The 18172-nt window shown below is 41.6% G+C and overlaps 1 protein-coding gene across 20 annotated transcripts in view; it reads left to right on the top strand.

Annotated features, from left to right (window-relative positions):
* The window catches only part of dnm1a (dynamin 1a), a 56448-nt gene that overhangs the window by 10779 nt on the left and 27497 nt on the right, over positions 1-18172 (top strand). For 16 of the 20 annotated variants that reach the window (XR_014874822.1, XM_085164527.1, XM_085164518.1 and 13 more), the window contains exons 2-14: positions 960-1033; positions 2265-2414; positions 2529-2732; positions 2884-2982; positions 3993-4153; positions 4260-4402; positions 4535-4670; positions 6835-6902; positions 8501-8639; positions 12382-12468; positions 15900-15970; positions 16056-16107; positions 16843-16854. Coding sequence is in view for 19 of the 20 variants with exons in the window: in XM_085164527.1 (XP_085020653.1) it covers positions 960-1033; positions 2265-2414; positions 2529-2732; positions 2884-2982; positions 3993-4153; positions 4260-4402; positions 4535-4670; positions 6835-6902; positions 8501-8639; positions 12382-12468; positions 15900-15970; positions 16056-16107; positions 16843-16854 (1396 nt within the window). In the remaining variant the exon portion in view is untranslated. Of the gene's footprint in view, positions 1-959; positions 1034-2264; positions 2415-2528; positions 2733-2883; positions 2983-3992; positions 4154-4259; positions 4403-4534; positions 4671-6834; positions 6903-8500; positions 8640-9891; positions 10031-12381; positions 12469-15899; positions 15971-16055; positions 16108-16842; positions 16855-18172 lie in introns of all 20 variants that reach the window. The other 4 variants (XM_085164520.1, XM_085164516.1, XM_085164533.1 and 1 more) reach the window with 2 other exon arrangements.

Genomic DNA, 18172 nt, shown 5'->3' with positions numbered 1-18172 from the left:
TTGTAAATCTTGATTATACCTTGTTTCAGAATGGATGATCACATGAGATAAAAAAAAAAAAACCCCAGGACGCCTGCTTGTTCACAACTTGTCGATCAAAAGGCCTTAGCCAATGAGCTTTTTTTCTGTCTGTGGCTGTAGTATGGCATAAACATAAACGAACCAGCCGTCTTCGCTCCTTATTTAGGGTTTGGTCATCACACTCGAGGCAGTCATCTTTGGAGTATACAAGGGCCACTAATCACAGCTAATGAGCGCATGCACACTCCAGTTAGCATATTCTTTCTCACATGATGCAGCTGTTTTATTAAAAGCAAAGAAACTTGATTTGACTCGATTTTCACTTAATACCTGCTCGCTGCTCATTGCCATCACATTCCGAACACTGTTCTTACAAGCTGTAAACTGAATGAATTTAATTTAAATTACGTCATTTTATTCAACATGACAATTTGCTGCTTCTCAGGTTTAGTGACCTGCTGAAGGGCAAAACGAGGAACATGAAGATGTCAGTTTGAATCTATTTTCGTTTATTTCATACGACTAATTTAAAAGTTAGAACAGGGTCTAACTGGTAATGAAAGAATTTTTAATTTGAGACATAATTCAACATGTATCAGTGATGGATCAACTGAAGCTTGACCTGTATTTTGTTGCTATTTTATTACTTATTTCCTGCTGTATTGAATGCACTCCCAAAACGGATCCCTGTAGAAAACAGCTAAGTGGCCTGGTGGCCTCATTATTTTCATTCACTGACTCTTCTCTGTTCTTTTCTCCTGCTGCTGTCACATCATTGATGACACAACCTTTCATTTTTCTGAATGGATTTGTTTGCTTTTTATATTTGGAGTAAATTATCAGGATGGCACAGTAACTGTACTTTGTTATTGTAGCCCTGCTGCATTGTGGTTGTTTTCACTGACCATCATCTCTGCCATCCATCTGTTGTGTTGCAGGGATTTTCTTCCCCGTGGCTCTGGCATTGTGACCCGCCGTCCTCTGGTCCTGCAGCTGATGAACTCACCCACTGGTAAAGCTCACCAAATTCCTTTGAAACTGCATAATGATTTATCTTGACTGCTTCATTGACTGGTTACTCATATTTGATATCTACAGCCGATCAGACAGCTGTTTGCGCTATTTGTACAGAAATCTTGACATCTTGAAATCTGTCTTGACATTTTATTGGGAACTGTGCATCACTCTGAATACATTTGGTAAAGATGGCTGATTTGAGTCTATTTATTCTTATTAACCAGTGACGCCGAAAAAGCCAGAGAGCTACTGTAACGGTGATTGCAGTAGTTTTCTTGTGTCTAATGCTTTGAAATAAGTAAAAGGTATAAACATAATACAGTGTTTAATGAATTTATTACACGACCTGTCATAAAAACAAGAAAAGACAAGTATTTAACAAATCTGTCAAAGTCTGTCATCTGGCACAGTCTATTTCATTTAAGACTAAAAGGAAGGTTTTCACTTACTTCTGTCCTTTTAAGTGCGTCTTTCCAGTCCAGCTGCCTTTAATATTTTACTTCTGTTCCAAAGGCTGCCATATCCACATCCCTTTTTATTCTCTTCAGACACAGGAGCTTCATTCTTGGCCAAACCTTCAGTCTCCTCTCATCAAGTTCTTGGCCTTTATTTATTTTATTTGTTTGAAATGTAGCTGTTATAACATCCCCTGTCATTTTATTATTTGTTGCTGAGCCTTCCTGGAAAGACATAATACTTGTGAAAGTAGCACAGCTTTTAACCCACTCTCCCATCACCCACCTAACCCCGACTCCTCCTGGAGTCTAATAAGTCCCCCTATCCTCAGAGGAAAACCATCCGTGCACATTTGCCATTCATCTCTATAGACTTGCAATGACAACATCCTCCCGTTACCATAATTACACGTTGTTACATTGATTCAGGGTCTAGCAGAGAGTGTTTTCTCACAGCGTAGTCATGGTGCGAATCATAAATTACTTTGCGTTAATCTAAAATCAATACGCGGTCACAGCAACTGTTACTTCATGAACCAAGCTCTAACTGAGTTATCTAACAGTTTTTATCTGTCTTAAGTCTCATCCAAGGACACATCGCTTTGACTATGATCGACTTTAAAAACCTTTAATTTCCCATGAACAAAAATCATGTTAAAAGTGTTTGATTCAACTCTTTGTTTACCGTCTTTGCTGTCCACCTCACCGGATCTTCTGATATTCTGTCACATTACTTTCATTTGTGTCTCACTTTTTTGCCGTTTCTTCCAGAATACGCCGAGTTCTTGCACTGTAAGGGTAAAAAGTTTACAGATTTTGATGAGGTCCGGCAGGAGATCGAAGTGGAGACGGATCGCGCAACTGGAGCCAACAAGGGAATCTCCCCTGTGCCCATCAACCTGCGTGTTTACTCTCCGCACGGTGAGGCTGACGCAGTTTTATTCCACACACACTGAAGATTTAATCTGTGTGTAGAGTATAGTTTTGAATTGGCTTTGTGTTTTCTCTTCTTTCTTTTTTTTTTTACCGTCACAGTGCTGAACCTGACACTTGTGGACCTGCCGGGGATGACCAAGGTGCCGGTGGGCGACCAGCCTGCTGACATTGAATTTCAGATAAGAGACATGTTAATGCAGTTTGTCACCAAGGAGAACTGTCTGATGCTGGCCGTCTCCCCGGCCAACTCTGACCTGGCCAACTCCGACGCTTTAAAGATTGCCAAAGAGGTCGACCCTCAGGGTCAGTTTACACACATGTAAAGAAGCGAATAGGAGTTTTTTAACTCTTTGAAATGATGTTTCATTTATAACTGCTCTTTGTATCATCCTAGTTATTTTTATACAGATGCACATAATGAAATACTGTTGATAAATTTGCGTGACTGGGTCAGGTTTAAGGACCATCGGTGTGATCACCAAGCTGGACCTGATGGATGAGGGGACCGATGCTAAAGACATCCTGGAGAATAAGCTGCTTCCACTCAGGAGAGGTGCGTAATACCTCGACAGCACGCTCACACAAAAAGTAGCACCTTTTCTGTCTCCTTCAGGTCGGTCGCAACGACGCACTGTTTCCCCCTTGTGGTAACTCAGAGCTTTTCAGTTCTTCCAACATCTGCAACGAAGAACAGAAACAGGGCCAAGGGATGTGGGAGAGTGTGTAAGAAATCAAAAGACAGACAAAGGGGTGAAAGAGAGGAAGAGCTGGAAGGAAAAGCAGGGGAAGGGGCAAAGAGAAAAAAGCAAAAACACTGTCTTGGAAAATAACTTGCATGTAATTTGTGAGCTGCCCTTTATTGCAATGTGCTGATGTGGTGCTTTTCTTTTCCATTTGCACTTGGTTAAAACCCAGGCATGTGCTTTGGAATATTTTCCATTTCCTTTGTTTTTTCTATACTTTCCCCCCCCTCTCCCTTCTTTTTCTCCCCGTCTCCCTAACGCTGTGGATATGCACATTTACAAGGCTGCTGGCTCACAGTTGCCTTAGTTATAGAGCATGAAACAGCTTTTAACTGAGTGATGCATGAGGAAGCTTAACTGGAGGTGAAACAGGATCCTTGTGACCTAACCTCTCCTGGTTATTTTGCCGCACTTCTTTTTTTTTTTGTCTCTCTACGCCTTAAAAGAAGAAACGCATCCAGAAATTCTTTCTCTCTTTCTGGTTTTATGCAAATCCCTCTTTCCCCTTTTCTCTTCTTCTGTCTATATTCTTTTAAGTTCTTGGTCTGAGGTCTCTTAAAATGTGGTTTAACATTATTAAACACATGTGAAACAGTTGGGTCCTTGGAGGGGCTGTTCAGACCTGAGGTCATGGGTAGAAAATAAAAACCCAGAAAAGTTCAGTGTTGCTCTAACACAAGTCTGTATTATCTTCCAGACAAATTACAATACCCGTTTCAAGTCTGTCAGGAAATGATCAAAGGAGTTGGATGGTTTTCTCTAAATCTGTCAGTGTTTTAGGGTTTACTGTGAGTGTGGAGCTCTCTGTCTGCTTGTCCAGGTTACATCGGTGTGGTGAATAGAAGCCAGAAGGACATAGATGGAAAGAAGGACATTAATGCTGCAATGGCTGCCGAGAGGAAGTTCTTTCTCTCCCACCCGGCATACAGACACCTGGCTGACCGCATGGGAACTCCCTACCTCCAAAAAATCCTCAATCAGGTGTGTAAACATGTGAATGTAGTGAACCCATTGCTATGTTTTCCCAAAACACTATTTCAGTTTTCCAGTGACCTTATTCTATTATTCTGACCTTTGACCTGCACAGCAACTGACCAACCACATCCGGGACACCCTGCCGAATCTGCGGGCCAAGCTGCAAAGTCAACTTCTGTCCATCGAAAAGGAGGTGGAGGAGTACAAGAACTTCAGACCTGATGATCCGTCTCGCAAAACCAAGGCTCTTCTGCAGTGAGACAAAGCGCGCACACACACACACACACACACACACACACACACACACACACACACACACACACACACACACACACACACACACACACACACACACACAAATGTTAATATCTGCATCTTTTCCTGTAGGATGGTGCAGCAGTTCTCGGTGGATTTTGAAAAATGCATAGAGGGCTCTGGGGACCAGATCGACACGGCCGAGCTGTCGGGCGGTGCCAGGATCAATCGCATCTTCCATGAACGCTTCCCCTTTGAACTGGTCAAGGTGTGTGTCAGGTTTGAGATGTCAGGAAGTTATGCACAGGGTTTATATGGCAGTTTAGTGTCGTAGAAACCTTTCGATTATATTGTACTTGGTATTGTACAGTGTAAATCCAGTGCTGTTCAAAAGTCTTGAGCCACACCTCTTTTTGTGTGTGATGCTAGGAAAATGGAAAATAGGTTCAGGGCTTTTTTTAAAAACATGGGCAAACATACATAGAAATAAAGTATATAAGGCAAAACAAGGGGATTTCTCCGATTCTAATGATCTTATTAGAAATTCAATATTTGGTATGATCACCTTTATGAAGGTAAGAGTTCTTATAATTTCTTATAGTATTCAGGATTCATACTCAGGCTTCTTGAAGGACATTAAAAGCTCTGTGGATGTTGATCCTACACTGCTTCAATAATGTTATGGTCCAGGCTCTGGGGAGCCCGATCCATGACTGACAGTGTTTCATTGTGTGTTTTTCTATCCAGGTATGCTTTTACTGTATTGGCAGTGTGTTTTGGATCATTGTCATGCTGAAAAATTAGCCACTCAGAAGCTTTGCAGATGGTGAATCAAAATCTGACTTTACTTTCCTGCATTTATAATTTGATCAGTTTTGACCAGAATCAGATTGATGGCTTAAATGCAACTACAGCAAGTTCAGAGTCTCTTCTGTGTTTTAGAGATGGCTGTAGGTCCTCGCCATCCTGTGTCATGTCTTCACTTGATTTTTTCCCCCCTATTTCTTAAGGACGTGACTTTTAGATTCTGTTCATCAGCTGATAGACTCCACTTGTCCAGTTCCCTCAAAAAATTTTAAGCCACACTGCACACAATGCTGAGATATGACAAGTTTTTAGACGTGGGAACTAATTATGTGTGCTTGAATGTTTCATAGGTCAGTGTTAAGCAGCTCAACAAACAAACAAAAACAAAAAGCATTTTTCTGATAATGGCCCTGGGACTGGGTCAGGACTGGACTGAAAAAGCAGCCAAAGAAAAACTGTGGAAGACCTTCAGAAAGCCTGGAGAACTCAAGACTACTTTAAAAATCTCCTTGTAAGCTAAATCTAAACAAATGAAGAGTGGCTCAAGTCTGTAAATCAAATAAATAACTTTGGATTAGCAGTAATGTTAGTCAGCTGCATATTTCATTTGTTCGGCAAATTAAGTTTGTTAGGGGGAAAGAAAAGTAGGTCTCCTCACTACAAGGTTTGTACATTTGTTTTTGAGGAGCTGGGTCATGATTTATCAAAAGATACATTGCTAAAAAAAAAACCCTATATGTAACAAAAAGCAAGTGGCTCTTAGTTGGATCTCCAAACATGGACAACTCACTCCAAAACAGTCTAGTTCGTTTTTGGATGAACTGTCTTTGTAATAACTCTGTGTCTGTATTTTAGACACTGTCGACAGAAAAAAGGTCCTAAAGTCAAGTTTCTCTCAGTCTCTTTAAATCATAACATTTCTCCCCTCATTGTCCCGCTTTCCTCGCCAAAAGGAAGTGCCTGAGCTTCTTCGCCCCGACGTCTCCCACCTTACCTCTCACACTGTTTCTCTCACCCCATCCCCATTTCCATCCACTTTTAAAGCCTCCCCCTTGCCTTCTCTGTCCGCCTTTCACCTTGTATTAATCCTCTAGGTCTTTGCTTGCTCCCTCTGGTCTGGTTCATTTTCTCTCACAATATGCCCGTCCTTTCTCTTCCCCGCTTTTCTTCCCTGTCCTCTCTCGCCCTCCCTTTGAGGATATAAAACTTACTGTCTGTGACCAAGTTGCAAAAAAAAAATAAAAAAATGCAGTGTTGGTTTCCTGCTGAGGTAAAAAAAAAAAGAGCAGGTTGCTTCCTAACCAGAAAACTTACTCAAGACACAGAAAACCCTCAAAGCCTGCCAGATACATTAGAAGCCGCAGCGACTAGCTAGAAGTCAATTCATCATTATGTTTTATTTGCTTATGGTGCACGCTTCAGAGAAAATATTAAATTTTGAGTAAAGGCAGGGGAGAATGTGGCATCGCAGTAAATATAATGGAGATACTTGGACAAATATATTGAAAACAGATGTTGCAGGAATAGTCAACAAAGTCACATGAAAGCGAGCGCTGAGTTAGGGAGAATACAAAGTCTGCATGTCCATGTTTGACAACATCTTCCTTTCTCTGTCTGCCTTTCAGATGGAGTTTGACGAGAAAGAACTCCGCAAGGAAATCAGCTACGCTATCAAGAACATTCATGGCATCAGGCACGTCCGCCTTCCAGCTCACCCTCCACCCTTCCCTCTGTTCTTTCTCTGCTTCACCTCCCATCTCTTTGTCTCAGTCACATCTAACCTGCAACTACCCTCCTTGCTAATCCAAGACAGCAGTAACACAAATTGAGGGCTCTGCTGCACACTAAGGTTATACAATATACTTCAGCACAGGGTCGTTTGGGAACAGATGCAGCTGGTGACTGCTGGGTACCCTCGTTTTTTATGTGGTTGCACATTCATGCTGATAAAAGGGCTTTTAATCTCTGTACCTTATTTCTGGGATGTTCTTGTTCCCTCTTCCTGATGATGTGCATGTTTACTGTCTATTTTATTTCACCCCAAAAATTCGGCTAAGTTTTGATTTAGAGTTTTGTTTGTCAAAATCAAACTACGGTGTACGGCAAAACTTGTGGGTTTGTATATATATATATATTTATATTTATAAAACATAAATGAGCTGTGCAAAGAAATCATATTTAATATATTTCCATTAGTGCCAAAATATTTAGGATTTCTATCCCTTCTGGTTTCTACTTCGTTCATGTATATGTCTTTAAAATGCCAGATAGATGTTTACCAGGATGTAAAAGCAAGATAAAAAAAGAGTTGCTCTTCACATTTTGATGTAAGAAAATCATGCTTCTGGTTTAAGTATGTTTTAAAATAACGAGAGCTGAGCAAAACACAACGATTATGTGCAACAAACAGACTTATAAAAAAAAGAGTAAGATAACATGTAGACTAAACAGGATAATACAAAAAATCAAGAAATAAGAAACAAAACAAATATTAAAAACTGAAATTGTAAAACCAAAATGTAAATTTCGTTTTAGTTAAAATAAATATCTGACCCCCAAAGTTGCTCTGATTCTCCATTTAGTTATTTGAGAAACAAAAGTGTGAATAATTGTTTTGAGCCGTGGTTAGATTTGTTTAAATGTGGATTACTGCACATACACTGCTTAACAGTTTTATTAAACCACCACTAACTTTAAGGTTAATTCCACAGCAGCCCTAAATAACAGTACTGGTTATTGTATAATCCACCAATATAAACAAGCTCTTTAATTGAAATTATATAGTAAAATTATTGTTGTTATCCTTGAATTTTCAAATTGATTGTTTTATTATAAAAAGCTGAAAAATAGTAAAGAAATTTATTATTTTTATCAAGATGACAAGTTACAGTTCTTTTAGTTTGAAACTATTTTTTAAAAAGTTTTTGCTTTTATGACAGGTGCTCTATTACATTTGTTAAGCCCTGTATGTAAAATACTTGCTGTGATGCTTGATTATAAAAGGTATATGACTAATGTGAGTAACACGACAGCCTCTTTGGTATAAAACAGTGTAACAATAACTGAATATTTGCTGTGTAGGATCACATCCCGGTTCCTTGCCTTTTCCTGTCTTTTGCTGAATTTTTGCTTGTTTCTGTTTAAAACTCAGAAGTGGAGGGTAAATCTTTATAATTAACACTCTACTCTCTACCCAACCCTCTTTATTCCTTCTCTTTTCTTTCTTTCCACCAACTCCTCCTCCTCCTCTCGTCTTTCGGCCCTGTGGCTGCTTCTCTCTGTGTCGGGCAGAACTGGCCTCTTCACCCCGGACATGGCCTTTGAGACCATTGTGAAAAGGCAGATTGGGAAGATTAAAGAGCCTTGCACCAAATGTGTGGACATGGTCATTTCTGAGCTAGTCAATACAGTTAGGCAGTGTACCAAGAAGGTAAAAAAAATACAAGCTAGCACTTTTTTCCTTGCTTTCCACCTCTTCAGTCCCTCTGCTGTTCGCTCCCTTTCACTCTAACCACCTGACTCCCTCCAGCCCTCGCTGCTGTTGGACAGCGAGGGGACGCCTGGAGCGGCAGGGTGGGCTGCTGTACGCCTGCCTGCCCTACCTTACTGTAGTACCATGGAGGGTTTGGCTGGACAGGCTGGCTGTGGTAGATGGTTGTGCTGAAGAAACAGAGTGGGGACGCTGAGCGATCATCAGAATACGTCTGCCTTAGAAAGCTATCAGAGCATTCAGTGATGCTCGGAGTAAACTGATGGGTAACATCACGAGGGCAACACCCTTTCCACCTTTTCTAGTGCAAGCTAGACAAACACATACACATAAAATCCTGTCTTTCATTTCGAATACCTGGCAAGCGTATTGGATGACCTCAGTATCCGAACTTTCTCGTGTGTGAGATTGCAGCCGTGCACCTGCAGCTGACGGGAGCCATGACAATTACTGCTTAACTTCACGCCTCAGGGGCTGCACTCTGAGCGTAAGATGAGAAAAAGCGGGGCCAAAGAAAAGAGCAGCAATCTTTATCCACGCGGATCGGCTGTAACCAAACAAGTTCAACGACAACGCTGGGATGATAACTATCATGATCAGACTCCCTCTGGAAGTCAGAGGAGAGCTGGGTGGAGAGGGGTTCGACACCAGGGGAGATCAGGCTGTTTTGGCTGGAGGTTGGGGTGCACAGCTGCGGTCTCGTGGTGTGTTGCTTGGAGATTTTGGCTGGCAGAGTCACGCAGGCTGGGAGCTCTTTCTATTTCTTTCAGTCTCCTCCTCGTCTTCTTTGTTCATAGAGAGAGGCTCCAGCACTGTCCTGTTTTAGGATGGCTTTAGGGGGAAACCAAATGTCTCACTTGCACTTTTTCCTTCTGTGCTGTTTATCCTCCCCCCCCCCCCCCCCCGCCCATCCACACACCCTCCCCCCTCTTGTCTTTGTCATCTTCAATCTGTTCTCCTGCTTCATCTCCAATTTTCACCTGCCTCATCTGTTTACTGCCCCCCTCCCTCACCATCTGTTCTCACGGCTTTCTTTTAAATTGGTCTTATCTTTTTACTGTATTTCCTTTCTACCTCCACTTACAACTCTTCATTCGATGCTTTTAATTTTCCTCTTTCCCCACCTATTTCTACCATTTTTATTTCTTTCCTGCTCCTTTCTCTTTCTCGTACTGCCTACCTATCTCTACAGGACGGGGCTATTCACCCCCGACCTGGCTTTTGAAGCCATAGTGAAAAAGCAGATCCAAAAGCTGAAGGAGCCCACACTGAAGTGTATAGATATGGTAGTGAGTGAACTCACCTTCACCATACAGAAGTGTAGCCAAAAGGTAAAATTTTAAAGAGAACAAAGCCACTTTCGCTATCTCTGTTAATCTTACAGGTAAGGGTAGACTGATAGCTGGAGATTTCTTTTTTACCCATACTTACAAACAGTATTTGTATCCCAAAAACACCTTGTATATTATATTTATTAGTTATAAGGAAGAAAATCATTTTTTAATGCAATGACTGGCTAATATTTATTCATGTTAAATAATGTTATATGAAGACTATGCATAAAAAGCTACGTTGCTGTGCTAAAGTCTTATATCTTTATATGGGAAAAAGGTGCAGCGATTTATTGAAACATGTACAAACATATGTGGCAATGCAGAGCTCGTACAATACTAATGACGTCAAAAGGCTGCATAATTAAATGGTACCCCATGAGCCACATTGTGCTGCTCTGTAAAGGGAGTAGTGCACAAGTCTGATGACTCCAGAGACTCCACTGACTCCACTTTAATCAGCTGTGATAAACATAATCAACAATTACAACGTCTTTGATTAAAAAAGCATTGTTTTAATTAAAAAAAGACACAAAACCCCCAAATTAGGACATTTTTAAGTGACATAAAATGTTGAGCAGTATTTGTAAACTGACCCACAATAAATAAAGAATGAATGAAATAATGTAAGTTTTGAAACACACTAAACTTTAATCAGCACTTATCAGTCTATCCTTGCTCCTTATGTAACCACATAACCTTTATTGTAACTAAACTATCGTTATCATTTGTTTTTTTTGTCGGTTATAACCGGCCTTATATTGACAACCAAGCATGTTAGACAACTTTTTGGTTTTTTTCCACAGTATATTTCATGATGTCTAAAAACCATTTGATTTAACCGGATTAAAATCACACCTTTTCTGTCTCTGTCAGTGTGGTTTAATATACCGGAGTGACTGGTTGTGTACTTCCACTCATTGACTAACTGACGTGATTCGAGCGTCTCTTTATTTCTTCTTTCATTTCTCTTTCGTCCTCTCCGTCCCGTCGTCCTGCACAAACCTTTGAATGACTGCTTCCTCGCTAAGCGACTGACCAGCACAGAGTAGCAGTGCCGCCTCCTCTGGATTTCTCTTCACTGTCACGCTTTTGCAGTTATTTCACTGTATCAAAAAGATACTGTAATATAATACCCAGTGTTTGGGAAAATCCACAAAGGGGGGCAGTTTGAAGTCTTCCCACACCTCCCCGTCCCCCACCCTCCACCCTTTCCCTGCTTCTTTGCATTGCATGCCAGCCTGAATCTCTTCTCTCCACTGTTCTTTTTTCAGTGTCAGTTCTGAAGTCACTGACCGCAGCAGCAGATTTTGACAGATCGTGTCTGTCGTCAAGTTGCGTTGCATCTTTCTACCTGCATAAATTATCTGCTTCCATATGGCGCACGTAACTTTTCACATGAAATGCTTCTCGTCAAAACAGTCTCCATTCGTAACGGCACAGTGATGCCGTTGTTAGTAGTGTGTGCCTTCTAAATAAAATCAGCATTCTGATTGGAAAATATGCTTCAGATTTGCATCCTCGGTCCTCTAAAACTTTAAATATGCAGTGTATGCTGTGTGATGTTGAAAAGCCTCATTATTATTGGCAGTGGGACCTGAAAAAGTCACTTATTTAATTCAAATACTGGCAAAAATTATTTAAAATGTTTCTTCTTTATCTGTGTCATCTGCTCTGTCAGTGGATCAGACCTGGAAGGCGCTAAATAAGCTCCCAAACAACGAAAGAGGCCACTCTGTACCTACTCACTAACCCTCCAAAGATGCACTGTAACTTGCACGAAAGCCTTTCTTTCTTGCGCTGCGATTATTTGATTTTTTTTTTTGCTTTTCTCTCTTTCCTCACACTTCTCCAAATGTGTTTGTGTCACATTGGAGACCCACCAGCGTCTGCGTTCGTGGGTTTTTGCAATGAGCTCATGGAAAAAGACCCACAGTGTGCTGGGAAAAAGAAAGCTTTTTCTGCCAGGAACATTGTTTATTCTGTGTTTGTGGTGAAAAAGAAGAAAAATCACAGACTTTGCTCTATTCTCTTGCATTTGTTACACGGTGGGAACGAATACACATTTGGCACGTATTATTTAATCGAACACAAGTCAACACCCACTCAGGGTGAGCAGTGACTAGAGCTGAGTCTGCAATAAACCCAGACCCCCTCAAACATACCGTGTTTAATTGTGTTTCTGTAACGTATTTTGTTGTGTTGTGGAACTGTGTGCTGTGGTTCTGTGAGATCTTTTTTTTTAAAATTTGTTTACTGAATCTTGTACATTGACGTGTGACAGTGTGTGCATGTGTTGGGATCTGTGTTTGTTTTTTAGGCTACTTACCTGCCATTTTCTGTGCTCACAGCTGGCTCAGTACCCTATGCTGAGAGAGGAGATGGAGAGAATTGTCACTCAGCACATCAGAGACAGAGAAAGCCGTACTAAAGGACAGGTAAAGCAGACAAACAGTGTGTACGGTGTAAAGTGTGTGTGGGGGGGTTGTGATGGTGTGGAATGGGGTACGTTTGTGTAAAACAATGATATGGATGAATTGTTTTGTCATGTTTTAAATCAGCGTGCATCCTGGTGTGTGCTGGAATTTGTCATTGTTCTATATAATAACCGCATCATGATGTCTTAGTAAGGAAAGTGCTTTGTTGTCTCTTAAAGTTGTGATATTTTGCTTTCATGAAGGCGGGCTGTGAGATCTTTTTACTGGTCTGTTTCCAACTAGTGGTCCATTATCTCAAAATTTCCATGTCTGCAAACCATTTTCAGTTACAAGCTGCTCCTATTTAGTGCTTTAATCTTATTTCATATTCATTTTTTTATGGAGAATATAATAATTTGTAATGTAGAAAGTATTTCTGCAAAGAAGCAGGGGCTTTTAACAGTTTGTTCTTACTCACTTCCCTGCTGAAATAGTTTTTCTTAAAGTATATCAGTTTAATTTGACTTATTGACCAATCACAGTGCTTAAGACTACAAGTCACATTTAACCATGAATTCATACAGCACTTTATTCTAAACACTTCAAGCACTTTACCTAAGTGACATACGCCCAATATACACCCACCAGCCTCTTTATTAGTTGCACCTTGCTCGTACTGTTCTAGACCCAGTTTTACATCAGAACTGCCTTTATTGTGTGTAGCAGAGATTTACTAACATGCTGGAAACACTCTTCTGAGATTTTGGTCCATTTTGATATGCTAGTATTACACAGATGCTGCAGGTTTGTCAGCTGCATATCCATAATCCCTGCTCTGTGCTCTGTGGTCATAAAGGGATCAACATAGTCACCAACAGTGCTCATAGTTTCTATGATGTATATATAATGATCAGTGGCAGCCGATGTGGTCTACTGCTGAAGCCCATCTGCTTCAAGGTTTGATATGTTGTGCATTAAGAGATGCTCTTCTGCATACCTCGGTTGCTTTCCTATCAGCTTGAAGCAGTTTGACCATTATCCTCTGACCTCGAGAACCAGCAAGGCATTTTTAGCCAGAGAATTGCTGCTCATTTTCTCTTTTTTGAACCCTAAATGTAAGGGTTCAAAAAAGAGACCATCTCTCCATAAAACCCTAGAGATGGTTGTGTGGGAAAATCCCAGCAGATCAGCAGTTTTTGAAATACTCAGACCGGCCCATCTGGCATCAACCATGCCAGACTCAGAATAACTTCAATCACCTTTCTTTCTTATTCTGATGCTCATTTTGAACGTGAATAGGTCTTGACCATGATTGAATTAAATGAAAGGACATTGAGGGTTCTCGGGAGGGGCCGTGCTAACACCTGCTGCTCTCTGGCAGCAGCACCACGCTCTCCCTTGTTTTAAATACACTTTAGAGCAACACGCAGCAACACTACACTTGAGCGGGAGGAGGGAGGTATGGGGTCTTATCACACCCCTGTTCTCTGCTAGCCATCGGGGCGGGGGGGCTGGGAAGAGATGCTGGCTGTCCGATTGGCCTCCCTGCTGCTGCGGAGCCTGGGGCGGTCTGCTTGCCTCCACCCCGGAGGGAAGGGTAACATCTCTTGGGTCTGGGTGCCGTTTCCATCTCTGGGGGTGAGGATACCTGGACCCAGGGTATAGAGTATGTTTGGGGAGTGTGATTGTGTGTACATGTCCATTTACGTTTATTCCTGCGTTGGGTGAGTGCTGAGTATTTGTATATGTGTGCATGAGGGTGGGAATGCATGTCTGTGTCTGTGTGTGCCTGTTTGTCTGTGTCTATATGTCAGGTCGGGTCTTAGACTCCACCTCTCTGGGAACTCCCAGGCCCTCCAAAGTGTGGAGGCCTATCTCCCCTCACCACACTCCCTGCCGGTGACTGATGCCCTCAGGGGTCGGTGCGTTGGTGGTTCTTGGTGTCCGGGGCTGGGTGCTCAGGTATGTACCAGCTCACTCCCGGTGACTACTTGGCGGGGCCTGGCGCCTGCTGCTCGGTCGGGCCTCTTCCGGGGCGCGGGGGGCCCTCGGGCCTCCGGCCTCTGTGCCTGCGGCTCGGTTCACTCTGGCACAGCTGGCTGCCGGCGGAGCCGGCGGGCACGCCGGTGCAGCCCCCTCTAGCTTCTGCCCGGTGGCTACTGGGTGACCCCTCATCTGGGGATCCTCAGCCCTTCCCATGAAGGTGGCACGGATGCCCCTCCGGTGGTCCTCCTTGGGCTCTTGCACTCTGGGGCCTCTGGATGTCTGGGGCCTGGATCTCCTCCATGCCTGCTTCATGCCCTGGGGGACGGGGCTATGGCTCTCTACATCCTCTAGCAGACCATTACATGGGGAAACCATTTGAATACAAGCGCGCCGATCCACACAGGTGTGCACATGGGTGTTCACTATTCGTAGACTTAAATCACACCTTTCTTGGCTGCTACTTCAAAGCACATTGTGCGCTGTCTGTCCTGCGTGCTGCACAACAACATTCAATATTTAGTATTTACTGCTGTTTACACTTAGCTAGATTAATGCGATGGTGTTGTGTATAGTATGTTGCATTGTTTTGTTTTTTTTGCTTGTTTTCTATTCTTTTTCTCTCAACAGGTGATCCCGGAGATATTTTTTCTTCCCCCCTTTTCTCACTGTCCCTCTCCCCTTCTGTTTTTCTTTTCCTTCCTCTTTCTTTCTCCCTTTCCTATCCCTCACTCATGTCTGTCCCGTCTGTAACAACTGAAAATAAAATAAATAATAAAATCAAAGGTCGATCAAATGGACCAATACGGCAATGCCATGATGATCCATTTGGCAAAATAAATCCATTGGGTATCCTTGTTGGTCTTCAGACAACAATTCTGACGGCTAAAGAACCAAATGGGACAGGCAAAAAAAAAAAAAAAAAAAAAAAAATGAATTAAATGAAAGGGTGTACCTAATGCAGTGGCTTTTGAGTGAGTTGACGTAACACGTATGTCTTTGGGCAGAAGCCAGAGCACTCTAATGAAGCCCATGTAGGAACAGGAAGAACATGGAAACTTCCCATCTGGGTTTTGAATCAGGAACTTCATGCTGTGAGGTGACAGTGTAACCTCTGTGCTGCCTCGTTCCCCTATAATTTTCACTGAATGCTATGACCTTTCCAAACATTTCCGTGTAAATGCACACACACACACACACACACACACACACACACACACACACACACACACACACACTGTTACGAGAAAGAAGTTTAAAAAAGGCAAACTCCAAGAAACCAGTTTTGTGATGTTGCATTGCTCTGTGTGTATAGTGATAATAAAGATTATTCAGATTCAGTGATACATAGAAAGTACCTCAGATTTAATTCATTGAGTGCGGCTGAATTACAAAATGAAAGCTGGGGATCAGGGCTCCAAAATATGATATGTAAGTATAAAACTGACTGTTTTACTCTCTCTGTTCAGGTGTTGCTGTTGATAGACATTGAGCTGTCCTATATGAACACTAACCATGAGGACTTCATCGGATTTGCCAAGTAAGTTTAGAAATCTGCTGCCGCTACAGTGGAAAGTCTTTACTACTTAAGGTCAAAGTACAGTATCGCATGTCTTGTTGTGCAGTGCCCAGCAGAGGATCAACCAGATGAGCAAGAAGAAAGCAGCCGGCAATCAGGTACTCCGATCACTAACAGGCAGACACGCTGTCTGTATTCTTGCAGAGCTGTGCTGTTCACTCCAGACCTCTTTCAGCTGCTGTAACACGATGATTCCACTCCTCCAAATATGTTTTGTCTGTTGGCAAGCAACGTGCCAGCTGAACTTTATGAAGTTTTACCCTAAGGCTTAGTTCTGTTAGCACTCAGCTCTTGTGTTTTCGCTCATGGTAAATGTTGCACAGCTATACGGTCTATGGTTACAGTGGGCAACAGCCCATTGGTTATACAATGCCACAACCCTGTGCTGCTCTTGTACACGTTACACAATAATGGACAACACTTGTGTGGTCACGAAACAGCTTGTCCTTTTGGTGAAAAACCATGATAGCTCCTGTGGTTTAAAGCTTTAAAGACAACAACAGTTATTATCTTTCCACCCAATAGAAAGCCTTCTAATTAAAAAGAACAACACAGTACAGTAACCGAATATTTAAGTGTAATGGCTACATATTTATGGTTCAGTAACAGCTTTTGGATGACGTTGCTTTTTGAAAGTGTTTTGAAGCGCTTCCTGTGCATTCTTCTTCTACTTTTAGCATATTTTTATTTTACTCTCTTTTTCTTCTTCTTCTTCTTCTCAGCTCTATATGTTTTAGTATCTGTCATTTTGTTGCCTTGAGTTTCCTCTGAGTGTTTCCTTCTTTGCTCTCTTTCGTCCCTTCCTCCTTCTCTCTGTGGCTTTTACACTTCAGGATGAAATCATGGTGAGTAGTGTGGGGGGTGTGATTCTGTGCATATCTGCAGGTGAGCATTTGTATGTATGAGCTCATATCCATACACGTTACATATATCAGGATTTATGTGTTTATAAATGTTTAAACTTGTATGTCTTTTATGTATTTTAGGCTGTAATTAATAGTGGATACATGAGTGTGTGTGTGTGTGTGTGAAATAACATTCAGAGTAAGTGCTAGTAGATTAGCAGGTGGCTGTAGTTAGAGATGCTTGGCTGTTTCCTTGTTCTCCTTTTTCTTTTAGCTATGTCATCCCCACAGAAACACAATTACATTTCAGGGTTGTAAATATGCCATAAAAAGCTTTTGTGCACATAAAAAGAAGTGTGATTCTCTGTTATATAATGTTATTTTGTGTGTGTGTGCGTGTGTTTGTATGTTTGCGTGAACCCCACATGCATCTTTCAGAAAGGCCCAGTTTGGAGATGTTCAGTGTGGCTTTGGCTCTGCAGTTGATTTGCTTTGGCAGTAAATAGATGCCCCCCAGCAGTAGCTTGAACTACATGAAGAGGGAGTCACACATCTAAAGAAGCAATAAAGACAAAAGACAGAAAAGAAGAGAGTCTGAAAAAATTCTGATAAATATTTTCCCTCGAAATATTGATCAAAGGGGTCTTAGCGTTCCCCTGCCTCTTCTAAATTCAAAGTAACACAGAAGGCCAGAGGACATGAATACCTGCAGACATATGGCATCCCTGTAGTTGTCACTGCAACCACCCAGAGAAGGGTCAAAGGTTAGGGGCACATTGTAAGCAAAGTGGTGAACTTAACATCCTGTTTATAGATGGATATCATTGGCCCTTAAAGACCCTGAAGCTTCTGCTCTTCTCATTCACTGCTGGTCTGACCTCCATGCAGGGAAATTTAGGAGAACATGAAAGTACAAACTCAACATTAAAAATGTTTCTGAAAACACAGCTGTGTCTTAGATAATCTTTCAAATATTACAAATCCTTTACAGGCCACTAAGTTATGCTTAAAGCTAACCACACCTTATGATAGATCCTAATCTAAATGTTCAGGAATTATAAACTTTTTATAGAGATTAATTATTAATTATTTAAGTGTAGAGCAAGTCCCTCATGTAAAACACATCTCATTAGACCTCCTTTTATAAGGCAAAACAGTGACAAGACCTAAAGGCGATGACTCTATAAGAACAGGCTGATAGCCAGATTATAGATTATTAGATTATTTGTCTTTGCTAAAAAAAAAAAAATCCCAAAATACTGACTCTAAGTAATCTGATTACATGTAAATTTTCCAATGTAATTTTGTTACATAAGTA

This window comes from Neolamprologus multifasciatus, chromosome 7 (assembly GCF_963576455.1).
Source record: "Neolamprologus multifasciatus chromosome 7, fNeoMul1.2, whole genome shotgun sequence".
NCBI classification, from domain to species: domain Eukaryota; kingdom Metazoa; phylum Chordata; class Actinopteri; order Cichliformes; family Cichlidae; genus Neolamprologus; species Neolamprologus multifasciatus.
The sequence above is the reverse complement of the archived record's forward strand: the minus strand, read 5'-3'. Positions and strand labels throughout refer to the sequence as shown.